The sequence below is a fragment of the Anabrus simplex genome, chromosome X (assembly GCF_040414725.1).
Source record: "Anabrus simplex isolate iqAnaSimp1 chromosome X, ASM4041472v1, whole genome shotgun sequence".
Classification (NCBI taxonomy): domain Eukaryota; kingdom Metazoa; phylum Arthropoda; class Insecta; order Orthoptera; family Tettigoniidae; genus Anabrus; species Anabrus simplex.
The window spans coordinates 142,325,350-142,340,315 of record NC_090279.1 but is presented as its reverse complement, the minus strand read 5'-3'; the positions used below and the strand labels follow the sequence as shown (position 1 = coordinate 142,340,315).

Here is a 14,966-nt window from a genome sequence, read left to right as displayed (position 1 = left end):
TGCGATAGCACTTTCTGACCCAGTGAGGAAAGCAATGGCAAACTACCTCACTCCTCGTCTTGCCTAGTACGCCTCATTTCGGTGCTGCCATTGGTTTCTGCGGTTTCCTTATAACCACATAACCTTTGGTGGTGCTATTTGAGGATCCAACCAGCCTCTGGGCTGATGACCTAACAGACAGACATAGTCGGCCTACACGAAACATGAAAGAAGTGAAATTTCAAGCGTTTCGCCCACTGGTACACAGGGGCAAAACGATGGTAATTTCACGATTGAAAATGCCCTAAGTGCTTGAATCTTTTTAACATTTCCTTCTGGAAAATTAAATTTGATATAAAGGCCAATGGTAGGCATTTTTACAAATGGAGGCACATGCTTCCCCTAGTGCACCGTCACTGCATTGAGAGGCTTGTAGTGGTCCAATAGTTGGCAGAGTGGGTCTCGGCCAATAAGTGGCCACGGCTCTACCGTGGCTCGACGCCTCTGTACTTGGGAGACGGAGAGGGGCTAGTCTCAACCGTTGGCTGTCCTGAAAATGGTTTCCCGCGGTTTTTCCATCCTTCCGTGGGCCGATCACGTAGATGTTAGGCCTCTTTAAACAACACGCATCATCATGACCACCATTCTCCTGCACTATTGTGAATTCCAGGACAGTTCCTTGTATAGGCCACGGCCGCCAACCCTTTCACCTTCTCCAATACAAATCTCCCGGCCTGAGAGACGCGTTTCTGTCTAGGAGGCCCGCCTCCCACTTCAGGGGAGGAATGAAAACATTTAGTAGTAGTAGTAGTAGTAGTAGTAGTAGTAGTAGTGTCTCAATGGCACACTAGACACCAGCGTCTCGGAAAGGTGTAGCAATCCAACTGACGATCCCACTGCTACACTGGGGCGAAACGCTTGAAATTTCAGGATGGAAATCTCCTAAGCAACTTAAATGTTGTAAGCATTTACAATCGATGAAATTAAATTACGGTTTCTTTCTGGGAAATTAATTTTTGATAAGAAAGAATTGTTCGTATCTTTTCACCCTTCTCGCAATGCACATTGTACAGTAGAGTATTTACGGTTCTTCCTCAGTTTGTTACAGCAGGCAATCAGCGGAGAACGACTGTAATAACTTTATGAACTGCACTCTTTTCTTAACAAGTTCAGATTCGTACTGTATTTTGGGTTCAGTAAACAAAACCGCTCACACTGGAGGACAAAACTGAGATGATTGAAGAGCATTAAAAAATAATTGTTTCTTCTATAAAAGTTCAGCAACTATTGAAATTCAGGGCACGAAGGAGGTCATACAAAGTTTCCTTGTGAAGAGGTGGCGACAATACACATTGATAGACAATTGGATACATGAGGCCCACGACAGTTTCTTGGAAAAAATAAGAATAAAATTGATAAAAAATATTCCATAGCTCGTTCAAAAAATGTTCCTGTTCATATCCATTAGCGACCCGACTGAGAATTAGTTCATTCTTTAATATTATTTCCTGGTTTTATGTATCCACTTCATCTGAATTATAGTACAGGATATTGAATTGATTTTTAAAATATAAATGTAACATTTGTGGGAAAATGAACCTTCACAAATGTTAGTGTTAGGTGTTAACCATTATAAGAATGGCTGTGGGGTCCATTCCAAATACTGAACTCCTCAGTCATGGAAATTTTTGTGCAACCAAAGATACAATGATACTAAAAAATACTTGCCTTTCCATTGGTGTAGGAGGCGGTTTCAGGTCTTCATTCTTCTCTTGTTGGTACTACAGGCTAGTACACAGTGCTGCACTTTCGAAGACATTTTCAGGGAAGTAGTCCTTGAAGTACATTGCTGGGATTTTAGGCTTTTGCAGCTCAATATACAGGGAGACTCGAAAGTCCCTTAACGTTTGACGAGGCAATAGTTCACGGAATATTGGAGGTATAGAGGTAATAATTGACACACATGATTGGTATGACATGGGGTTTTATTGACATCAAATTAATGTTAACAAAATGACCAATAGATGGCGGTGGACAGCAACACGTCAGTGATGCCGCATGAGACCCGTGTGCGGTAAAAATGGAGCTGTAGTGAGAGAGTGCAACCACGGCGTATAACGTTACCAGAAAGGGCACTGTTAATGAAGCTTTATTTACATGTCATGCCAATTATACGTGTAATTATTACCACTCTACCTCCGTGAAGTATTGCGTCGTCAAACGTTACGGGGCTTTTGGGTCACTGTGTATATCATGGCTGTTGTATCAAAACAGCGAATGCAACATTGCTCTTTCTGAACGTACCGCACTCTAGGAATGTATGTTTACATGACTAATTTACGCACTCCTACAGTATAATGCACTTCAGGTTCATTTCCCTTTACACCCGCACACGAAAATGAACTCAACGAAAGTTGTTCTGATGGACTGTATATCAATATGTGGCTGAGACGAAAATAATTAATAGAGCACTGGGGGATACGAGGTTTTGCTGTAACAGCGACGATATATTATCTCCATAAGGAAGAACTTTGGATATGGACCAGACAAGAATCACATATATAACCGGGCGAGTTGGCCGTGCGCGTAGAGGCGTGCGGATGTGAGCTTGCATCCGGGAGATAGTAGGTTCGAATCCCACTATCGGCAGCCCTGAAGATGGTTTTCCGTGGTTTCCCATTTTCACACCAGGCAAATGCTGGGGCTGTACCTTAATTAAGGCCGCGGCCGCTTCCGTCCAACTCCTAGGCCTTTCCTATCCCATCGTCGCCGTAAGACCTATCTGTGTCGGTGCGACGTAAAGCCCCTAACAAAAAAATCACATATTTTAAACTGATATCCAGAAAGAATATCCAATTAAAACAATTTAGACTAAAAATGACTTCAATTTACGGGAACACGTAGATATGTGAAAGTGTTTTTTTCTTCTTTCTAGCCTGGCTGAGTGGCTCAGACGGTTGAGGCGCTGGCCTTCTGACCCCAACTTGGCAGGTTCGATCCTGGCTCGGTCCGGTGGTATTTGAAAGTGCTCAAATACGTCAGCCTCGTATCGATAGATTTACTGGCACGTAAAAGAACTCCTGCGGGACTAAATTCCGGCACCTCGTTGTCTCCTAAAACCGTAAGTAAAAGTAGTTAGTGGGACGTAAAGCAAATAATATTATTATTATTCTTTTTATGAAATTAATTAAAAATCAGTTTAGAATTCGACCTTATGGGTAACAATAGAACTAGAGCTGGATATTCAACCACAGTACTACCACTAAATTCTCCTTTTTTCTTTGAAATTTTGTTTTGACAACATTATTACTTTCATTTTGTTTTTAAGATATTTTTTCTTTCTTTAATTTTCAAATATTAATTCAAATTAACATATCAGTTGAAGGAAATTGGTTTAAAAAGAAATCACATTTGATCTATCAAGTTACAGAAAAAATCACAGATAAAATCAGGAGACTACGGTTACAGTGTTATGGTCACTTAATAGAACGGATAACACCAGGCTCACAAAGAAAATTTTAAACTTAGCTCTATCAATGAAAAATCACACTAATTTTCTAAAAGAAATCAGTGAAGACCTAAATGAAATTGGCATTATTGAAGAAACCATTCAAGATAAAATAAAATTCAGAATCTTAATTTATATACACAAACATTTTCTGTAAAGCCCATCCGATTAAAAACAGGTTGGACTATACAACGTAGAAAAGGAGCGCAACGGGAGGATGAAGAGGTATTGGGAAGAGAAGAAGAAGAAAAACAAAACAAAAGTGCTGATAAGTTCAAACGTGCTCCTTACTTGGGCATAACGAATCACAAAAATCAAATAAACTGACGTTGTTCAGTGTTCTTCATCAGAATGCAATTTTTCTGGGTATAGCGATGTTTTAACTTTTTATTTAACACTTTTCTGAAATTGTAAATTAGTGTTATTCTAGCAATTAAAATGCATATTATTTCATAATGGTACCTGTGTTATGTTTGCAAAACTTTACGAAAAATGCCTTTTACTAAACTGCGGCATGCGATCAAGCTTAAGGTCTCTAAACTGGCCCTCGAACATTTGCAAGTTGGAAACTCCTGTTTTACGTCATCATCATTAATTGAGCCCCGACATTTATGCATTTTTAGGTTAGAATGAAAACTTTCTGAAACGAGTAAGAAGTATACCCTAGCCCGGACAACAGTTCTGCTATGAGAGATGCATAAACTTTAGGGGCCCAGCCTACTAGAACCCCTAAAAGGTATGTTATTCTCGAAACATTCCAGAAAATCGTGCTAGACGGCACTTCCTACTAGTCAAATTAGTTTGCTTTCTAACCTGTTACTGTCTAAACATCAGGTAACTGCTCCGAACCACCCAGCTACTTTCCAGCAATTTCCTGGAAAACCACAATAATTTTAGAATTTAGGATAATTATATTTATGGATGATGACTTCAAGTTTTGTTGTCCAACCTGCAGACCATTCAATCCCACGTTAGCTGAAGTTAGGAGCGACAAGGTGCTGTGATAGGCAACCCACTAAACTCTGCTGTCAGACGGTGTGCCCAACGAAGGATGACAAGGCGTGTACTGACTAGACACACACTTCTCAAGTCCACGTCTCCAAAGTTGACCATGAAAGGCTGCTCTCAAGGTACCTGATAATTCGTTTAACGCCTGTGGGAAGTGTTGGAAATTGAGCCACTGCTGGTGATATGTGAAGGGAAGAACAAACAAAACTAATAAGCGAACGGATGGTGTTGTTCTGTGGCTTTTATTTCTAACACGTTCCAGGAAAAGGACGTTCTCTGTTTTATGTTAGCAGGCAGGTAGTGAAGTACGAGTGTATTAAATTATAAACTGTGGTGACCTCTTAATAAGTTCAGTTTCGTACTGTATTTTGCGATACAGTAAACATATCTCGTAAACAAAACCACTGACGCTGGAGAAGAAAGAACGTCTCTTTCTTGGGTCTAACTCTGCGCCCTCAATAAGTCGTGTAATGACTGTTTGGAACTGCTTCACCTAACTGAAATAAAATAATCTAAATGTTGTTCACAATAGGGATATCTGGCCTGCTAGCTGGTATTTACTATTATTTTTATAATTTACTTGACTTTAGTAGTGAATAAGTTAGGGTTCATCGTCCTCCCTTACACTTAACCGCACTACAGTAAGATTTTTTTAAAAATATGTGAAAATGAATACAAATCGTATAGAACATAAGAATCGTTTTAAACTAAAATGTAACTTACCCGCTATTATTCAATGCAATATTACATAAAATGTATGAAAAATAATTATTAAAGTCACATGCACTCAGTCGTACTATTTACCTTATAACTTCACTGACCAATCCGATGTAGGAATATCAGCAACTTCAACCAATCAACAGCTCTTTTATCGTTTTCGTGTTATCATTTCTATTTTATTTCATTTACATGCATTTGCTTTATATAAATTTATCAAAATTTTGCACTAAAACATCTTCAGTAATACATTTGACTATAGACCGCATAATCAACAGGACATAAGAATAGCTGTGTAATTTTCATGAAGCCAACAAATTGAGAGACTGCGGATCAAAGTGATCAAGTGAAAAAATAAATCGGTGTATTTTTTACTGAAAGTTTCGTCTTTTTGCAGATTATCAATAGGCCTACTGTATTTTTTAATATTTCCGGACTTTTGTTATTATTGCTTATTTAATTTTGTTGGTATTCGCTTAATAAATAAATTGGATTTTAACCTTCGTTGGTTATCACCTCTGACCCTGGGATTGGGTTTCTGTCGGCTTCACCCTTAGATATCATCGTAGGTAGTACCCCCTCCTGACACATGCATAACAGCCTACATGGCATCTCAAGCCTAATCGCGCCAAGTGTTCCTCTATCTCTATTACGCTTCACAAATCCCCTATTCTTAGTAAATACTCCCTCCTCGGTAACCTGTTCCCAACCCTAACAAACAAAATGACTTAGGAGTATTGTTTGACAGCAAATTGTTATTTGTCCCCCATATACAAACTACAACCTCACGAGCAATGTCAGGTCTCGGTTTGTTGTACAGATTTCCTGACATTACCCATATCCAAGCCCTCCGAGCTTACTATGTATGTTGCATTCTACCGATTACTGAATTTGCGTCTCCCATTTGGTCTACCTCTTCACCCACTAATCTGAATCACATTGACCGCGTGCAGTCATTCTTCTGTGCCATTGTTAGAGTCAGAGTATCTAATTGTCCAAACTTCAGCAACAATCAGATACTGGACAAGTTAAATCTTTGCCTGTTATCTATTCGCAGGAAAGTAGCCGACCTTGGATTCCTGTATATAACGTTGTTAAAGGTGTATTTAGTTTTCCTGAATCTGCATCCTTCTTTTCCCTACATGTCCCAACTCACATAACGAGGATAAATCAACCCGTTCATATTCCATATTCCCGCTTCTCTCTTGTTGAAAGAACTTTATCTATCCAGATTTCAACCCTCCGTAACTCTTTGTCTAGAACTAAGTTAAACATAATAATAATATTATTATATATTATTATTATTATTATTATTAGCCTATTATTATTTAACGTAGATCGGCTGAAAGATTAAGAAATAATGAGGAGTCAGAATATTTAAAGTAGGATAATAATACATACTTCGATTTTCATTAAATAAAATAATTACAAATTGAATGCTACCGTTGGGGCATCATTTCTTAAGACGTTCCATCAATAAACAAGTTTCTTTACGTTTTATACGTTGTAGATTTAAACATTATTCCATTTTCGAGTGGTTTTATTGAAAACTTAACATTTCCAAAAAACAGAAGGCTTTGCGTTTAGGAACACCTCCATTTTACGTTAGTAGTATTTTAATCGGAAATGTGGTTTTGAAAAAGGGACAGGAGCAGGAATCAAGAGAGGAGTGAGGCAAGACTGCAGTTTGTCCCTTCATCCTTTACAAGATTTATGTAGAACAGGCGGTAACCGAAATCAAAGTGGAATTTGTAAAGTGAATCACATAATCCAAAGAGAGGATTTAAGATATGAGATTTGCCAATGATATTGTTATTTTTATTATATGGAGAAATTGCTGAATGGTATGGACAGAGTCTTAGAAAAGGAGTCCAAGATGAAAATCAACAAAATAAAAATCAGTAAGTCCTAAACAAATATAATGGAGCTCAGTCGAACGAAGTCAGGTGATGCAGGAAATATTAGATTATGAATGGAAGTCTTAAAGTAGACGAATATTATTTCTTGTAGTAAAATAACTAACGATGGCAGAAGTAAGGAGGACATAAAATGCAGACTAGCGTGGTGTGCCCAATTCCCCTTCTCAACATTACTATTCTCCTTGATTCAGGTGTAACAGTTACTTGAGCTCACCGACCTTGATTTTGGATTAAGGAATATGATTAGGTGTAGCCGTTTAATTAACAAGTCTGTTTCACTTTGAAATTCTTACATGATCTGAGTTCAGACCGGCGTAAGCCTGGTAGGTTTCTATCTTTATAGCTGTAGGATGTTTTGGTACGAAAGGAACAAATATCTAAAACACTTTTTTAAGATAAATAAAACTCAGGAAACTCAATTACTAGTGTTTCTCCCCAGTGCGGTATGGGCTCATCAGTTGGATACGGCACCTTCCCAAGACACTGGCAGGCTGGCACGCCGGTAGCGACACCACTCCAAGCTGTACATGTGATAAGCACAATGCAGTGCCGACGTCCTAGGGGGGTGTCTTGGGAGGGTGCGGTATCAAACGGATGAGCCCATGCCGCACTGGGACGAAACACGGTATATTTTGACGGTTGAGTTTCCTGATTTTTATTTTATCTGTCTTAATTTTTAAAGATGATAAATATTAATACTACTTTATCAGAGAAGTGCATTGGATTTAGATTTTTAAAATTTAAGAGTATTGCAGGTATGTGAGGGGGCGTTGGGATTATGTGTATTGGTGCCTATGATTCGTACATGTAATGGTTTTTTCAAAAATCTTAATTTTACAATATTAAAGTTTATATTTTAAATCTCACTGTGTTTTATTGATTATTGATTAATATACATCCCTTTAGAGGAAAGCAACGGGAAACTACCTCAATCCTCATTTCCCTAGTATGCTTCTTCAGTGACGCCTAGGCTATGACAGCTGGTGGCGGAACTGTGGAGGATCAAACCAGCCTGCGGGCTGAATACCCAACAACAACATCCCTTTAAAATCGCCATTATCACTTACACTAGTATTCTCATCAACATAATCCAACTCTAATGATTTAAAGGATGAACTGAAGTAAAATTAAATTCACCCGTTATTGAATAATATATTACCGCAATAAATAACAAACAGTTAAACCTGTAGAGAACAAAAATATAGGAAAATCCTAACATACTGATGTAAGAAATCCAACTTGAAACAGCTGGTTATAACTTTAACTCGATAAACAGACTCTCTAGCTGTAACCATTAAAGGAACGTGTTTCTTAAGAAACCACATTTTCTCACTTCGAACATTGATATGGAAATTATAAATATGTTTTCGAAGACTTTCGTCTAGAGCATGGCATTGATTGGAAGTGAAACACAGACGACAATTAGCTCAGTAAGAAAGAAAGAAAATACAAACTTTTGAAATGTGGTGTTACAGAAGAATGCTGAAGGTGATATATGGGTAGATCACATCCCTACTGGAAAGATATTTGTGAGAGGAGATCGATTTGGCTAAATTTAATGAGGAAAAGAGATAAAAATTATAGGACACATCTTAAGACACCTATGACTTGTTCAGTTGGTTTTTGAGGGAAGTGTAGGCGGTAAGAACAGTAGAAGTAGACCAAGCAGATTAGAGCAGATGTAGATGTAGTAGTTAAGTGGAAATGAAAAGCATAGCACAGGATAGTATAGCAATGAGAACTGCATACAACTTGTCTATGGATTCATGACTTAAACAACATAACAGCGTCGAGTGCAGTATGTAGTTTTTTGTTATTTGTAGAACAACTAGGATTGGTGCGGACAGTCTTTCCACCTCGCTTCTTTCTATTTCATCTTTCAACACTGACCTGATCTATATTAGTACATATCCAATGACTTATAATTGGGGACATTGTGGATTCGAATCGCAATATTGGCAACCCTGAATATGGTTTTCTATGGTTTCCTATTTTCACACCAGGAAAATGTTGGGGCTGTACCTTAATCGATGTCACGGTCACTTCCTTCCCATCTTCCATCGCCGCCGTATGACCTATATGTGTCGGTGCAACTTAAAGGAAATTGTAAAACAAATACACAGATCTAGCCCCTTCAGGCAAGCAACTCAGTGTTGGAAACATCCTAAGCTACGCATTTTAGCTAATAATACATCATGGGAACATATTCTTTACAATCCTTTACTTAATTATCCGGTCGATTAGATTACGAGTTTTCTACCAGTACGAGCGCTAATGGGGGTCAATGCAGAGCTTTACTTAAGCCCCATAACTAAATTCGGTGTGGATATTTTAAGAAAATCAAAAATCCCCTGAGGGTATTGAACAAAGGAACACTTCACAGAAAGGATTATGTAAATAAGATAATCTGGCTAGGATTTTAATAATAAAGGAGACGAGTAAAGAAACAAGAGGTTTTAGGCAGTTCTTCCGAAAATGAATTTAGCCTGGAAGTGATTTTAGAAATTTTAAAAAGTTTGATAGAGCTATCCAAGACTAACAGTTTGAAACCTTTCCGGGACCTTTAGCCCTTCAATTTTAGGCACAATTGAGGAAATTGCCTAATTTAGGTTTTTCTTACTATGAGGACCCTTAGGTTGTCTGCTAAGAAATATTTTCAATATTAAAATAATTATAAGTTCTAGCAGCCGAAGTTTCAGACATACAGGGACATGCATTTGGCAAAGAAAATTCATAAATAACATAAAATATTGTATAATTTTATTGAATTAATCATACATTATACACAGAAATATAACTAAATGTTAGATCTCAATCAACGTACAGAGCACTACGTTATAGTTTGTACAATTACTCCTCTTCTTTTGAAAACGCAAAAGGCACCAGGGTCATTGTAATGAGTAAAGCCCGGATTTTTATGCAGTAACAGGTTAGATTGCAAACTAATTTGGTTACTAGGAAGTGTCGGCCACCCGCTCTCCCATAATGTAGCAAGAGTAACATAAATTATAGGGGTTCTGATGGGCCGTACCCCTCCTGCTTATGCAAACCCCATAGCATAATCGTTGTGAAGGTAGACTATAATTGCTACTCGCTTCAGTAAGTTTGCATTCTAACCTAATGATGCATAAGAATCCGGGCTCTAGTAATGAGGTTCCAAATGTAACCGATACAGCACAGTACAAAAAGACAGCCAATAGCGCACCCTTCTACACGAATATCGACAATACGGAACTTGTATCAAGCAAAAGGGATGATCTTCAGAACTCACTTAATGACATTTAATAGTGGGAAGACGGCAGAGGCTTCAGATAAATGAAAAAAATATATATACAGTCGAAACCGTTTTTGCGACATCGCTTTTAACGACGTATTTTGATCATGTTGACTTTTTTGTTTGTTACGCATTTGGATATTGCTGACAACAAATTAACGCTTATTCTTGTATATTTTAAAACAATCTGTCTGATAGTCGAGGCAAGCATCGCTGTGAAGATGTAGCAACGTAAAAGGAAAGGTGTGATATTGTAGAAAAGTCACACATAATAAGGCGATTAGAAAATGGGGAAACAAACGTCAGCAAGATTGTTGTTGTTGTTGTTGTTGTTGTTGTGTAATTATGTTTTAACCTTTACTTTATTATCACTTGTAATATTAAACTAGTAGTAAGTTCAACCTATGGTATCGCAAACCGTAGTGTTAAACAGTGGAAATACTCAAGTGAATTTTAATATGATGATGATGATGCTGGATTTAGGATGTTAAACTAGTAATATTTCCTTTCGTATTTCCTTTTCACGGAATTGCTTGTTGTACTCTTATTGTTGTAGTTGTGTTGTTGGGTAGTTTGTATATGATGATGCTGGATTTAGAATATTAAACTAGTAGTATTTCTTGTAAAGTTATATAAGTTGTTTTTAAATTTACTTTATTACCACACTACTGCAAGTGACCAATGTCGCCGGGATATTTCCCAGTTGTGACGTATTTGTTAATAATAATAATAACAATAATAATAGCCTAGCAGTGCTTAGGTGGTTTAAGCAGCAAAGAACAAATAATGTGCCGATCAATGGATCTAATCTTCAAGCGAAATCCAATGAACTTCCTCTTAGTCCCCCGCCACAAATACAGTACTGTAAATAAAGTACTTATTTCAGTTACGTCTCCTGAAAATTTAATTTGATTCTGTTAATTAACCACGTAAGTGTGCAGCCTAAAACGTACAAACATGACATTTTTAACAAACAAAACAGAAAAAAAAGGTTTGTGCAAATATCAGCTATAACGAGCGTTGTCGTTATAACGGACTTTGACTCCATGTAAATTTCTCCGTACCGAGCTCGATAGCTGCAGTCGCTTAAGTGCGGCCAGTGTCCAGTATTCTGGAGGTAGTAGGTTCGAACCCCACTATCGGCAGCCCTGAAAATGGTTTTCTGTGGTTTCCCATTTTCACACCAGGCAAATGCTGGGGCTGTACCTTAATTAAGGCCACGGCCGCTTCCTTCCCACTCATAACCCTTCCTTGTCCCATCGTCGCCATAAGACCTATCTGTGTCAGCGCGACGTGAAGCAACTAGCAAAAAAAAAAAAATCTCCGTAACACGGAAAACATAAAACCATGGATATATTTTTGGACTTAGAAGAGGAGATAGTGAGTACTGGTTGTTCCTCTCTTAGTAACCTATTATGACATGCAGAGGATGCAGATAATTCGGCCTTTGATTTCATTTACAGGGGAGATAAACAGAAGCGATAAATCCAAAGAAAAATGGGTGTATTGATAAAAGAATTTTAAGGCTGATGAATTATGAGAATAGTTCTTGACCTCGAAAATATAATACTTGCATGTGTCTTATTTTAAGGCCCTGGATTCGTTTTCCGGTGAGTTTAATGATTTTAATTTTGAGCTGAGGAATAAAACGAGGTTCACTTCATACGACATTTTCTCAAGCTCTTAGTTACAGGAAGAAAGCGCACAGTGATAATATGACGCTACTGACCTAGTGTACATAGTCAACACTGGTAGCAGAACGTGGTTCACTTGATACGAGATGTTCTCAAGCTCTTAGTTACACGAAGAAAGCGCACAGTGAGAAGATGACGCTACTAACCTAGTATACATAGACGTACAGTGGTTGCCATGGTTACAATAGTGTCGGGAAATTGATGAAAGTATTGCAGATAGACCGATAAAGATATCCATGTCAATTAACCAGTACGTTAACCAGTACAGTTCCAATTCCTCTGTCAGCTTGTAGAATAATACGGAACGTCGAAATTGACAAGCGGCCGTCCGGTCGTTCTCTCTTCAAATTCTGATGTAAAGAAACTCCAGGCAGAAATATCCCTCTGAAAATCAGTAATTAGGTATCCCATTCATCATTATTGTATGCGGGACACATATAAATAGAAAATACGGGGCTAGACGGCCACCTGGTATTTTTATAATAAACATCGAAACTGTAGAGATCATCCCAGGTGTCCAAATGAGCACCCGTAAGTTGGACGTGGGGCAATAGAAGGAACAAAGAATATCCTGAACTTGTTGGTAATGAATATTTAGACGTTGCATAATGTAGAAACATGAGACAACAAGATGGGAATTGCGAAGAATGTGTCAACGGCACGTCGAAAGGAAAATATTATTTTATACAAAGAGAGACGTGTCATCACATTTGGAGAAGTAACATTTAACATTGTCTTTGGTCGTAGCAGTTTCAGTCTATTTCCAGTTTCTTGAAGTTCCCCTCCATACCAAACAGATCACCGGCGTTCTTCTGCTTGCCAGGGCGCTTGGCCTCCACCACTCTGCGTTTCTCTTCTTCCTTGAAGAAGCTCCTGTTGGCGACAAGCTGCGGCCTCGTTAGCGCTGAAACAAATAATAATAATAATAATAATAATAATAATAATAATAATAATAATAATAATAATAATAATAATAATAACAATAATAATAATAATAATCATAATAATAATAATAATAATAATAATAATAATAATAATAATAATAATAATTGCACGTCAGTCATACGACCAGAAGGTCTGTATGCCATGGAGTTTCGTTCATTGAACCGAACAGGTCTGATGGAGAAACTGGAAGTCAGAGAGAGGAGAATTCTCAGGAATTCTTAGGTCCGGTAAAGGTAGATGAAGAATTCCGTAGACGGCACAATTCTGAGCTCTACGAACACATAAAGAGGCTCTCGGATCGTGTTAGGAAAAGGATAGTAGCCTTCTATAGCCACATAGTGAGACTGCCTTCCAAAAGACTGACCAATCGCCTGTTCATCTTCTGGCAGAACAAGAAGATTTGTACCACTTGGGTGACAGAAACTGAGAAGGACATTGAAGAACTGGCAATGTCAGATCTTCGGGACAGACGGTCTGTACGACATACCCTGAAAGAAGTCCATGGATTTCAGTAAAACCCGCGGAAGAAACGTACCCCTGGACAGATGAAAGACAGGAGTCACACCGGCAGAAAATGTGAAAGTACCAGCCCAACAGTGTTTTGGTGAACATCATTCCCGAATAGGAAAAAAGTAACTGGACATGAAAGGATTGTTCATTGGAGGATCAAAAAATGGAATCAAGATCAACTGCCTTGCATTCGCAGATGATTTCATGATCCTATCTAGAAGCACTGACAGAGCTACAGAGCAGATAAATATACTAAAGCAGGACTCCAAATTTCCTCTGAAAAAACAAATATATGACCAATATCAAAGAATCCCCTAATCACATGAGGAAGGATAGAGTTGACAGCTTCAAGTACGGTACCTCGGATAAATCGCACTGCTGAAATCTAGCGAGAGAGAAGCCAATTACATCAAACGACATAAAATCACAGGTGCGCTTCGCAGGACACATGCTTTGTACAAGAAAAAAAAGCCGTCTCAAGGCGAGCTAAACGAAGACACTACAACACAGTCATTAATTTTTTTTACAAGTTGCTTTACGGCGTACCAACAGAGATAGGTCTTACGGCGACGATGGGACAGGAAGGGGCTAGGAGTGGGGAGGAAGTGGCCGTGGCCTTAATTAAGGTACAGCCCCAGCATTTGCCTGATGTGAAAAATGGGAAACTACGGAAAACCATTTTCAGGGCTGCCGACAGTGGGGTTCGAACCCACTATCTCCCGAATACTGGATACTGGCCGCACTTAAGCGACTGCAGCTATCGAGCTTGGTCACAGTGATTAAAATAGAGTGTCTATATGCTAGCGAATGCCACTGAATGACAGGAATGTCGGGACTAAGAGAAATCTGAGAGAAAGATTCTCCGCAATGTAATGGGTCCCAACCGGACCTGCGGTGTAGGGGGCAACGCGTCCGCCTGTCACCCGGCAGCCCCGGGTTCGCTTCCTGGCCGGGTCAGGGGTCTTTAATTGTAAATGATTAATATCCCTGACCTGGGGACTGGGAACGTTCCTTTCCTCACATTCAACACTCTACACTTCCGCAATTGTACTTACAAACAGGTTCCTATCATATGGTGACAGTAGTGGCAAAAGATCTGCAGAGGTCGACGCCACGAACAAGTATCATTTAAGAAAATGGGTCCCAAAATTGCGGATGGCCAATATAGGCTACGAGGAAGGGAATAAATACACCAATAAAGTAAGAGACTGAGGAAATGAAGAGATAGGTTTTATGGATATCTGTTTAGAATGGACGAACGGAGGCTGACGAAACAGATTTTTAAAACACTTCACAGTAAACGTACATTTTCTGAAAAATGGTGCAGGGAGGTAAGAAAGGATCTTGAGCAGTCTGGATTAAATCGGGAAGACATCCTAAACGGAACGAAGTATAGATCAGTGATCAATAGC

The 14,966-nt window shown here is 38.7% G+C and overlaps 1 protein-coding gene across 1 annotated transcript in view; it reads right to left on the bottom strand.

The window, feature by feature from the left end:
• Positions 1-9,869: 9,869 nt before the first annotated feature.
• LOC136886371 (alpha-tocopherol transfer protein-like) overlaps positions 9,870-14,966 on the bottom strand; it is a 133,507-nt gene continuing 128,410 nt past the window's right edge. Inside the window, exon 7 of the mRNA XM_067159116.2 lies at positions 9,870-13,003. Within this exon, the coding sequence (XP_067015217.2) occupies positions 12,852-13,003 (152 nt within the window). The 3' untranslated portion in view covers positions 9,870-12,851. The remainder of the gene's footprint in view (positions 13,004-14,966) is intronic.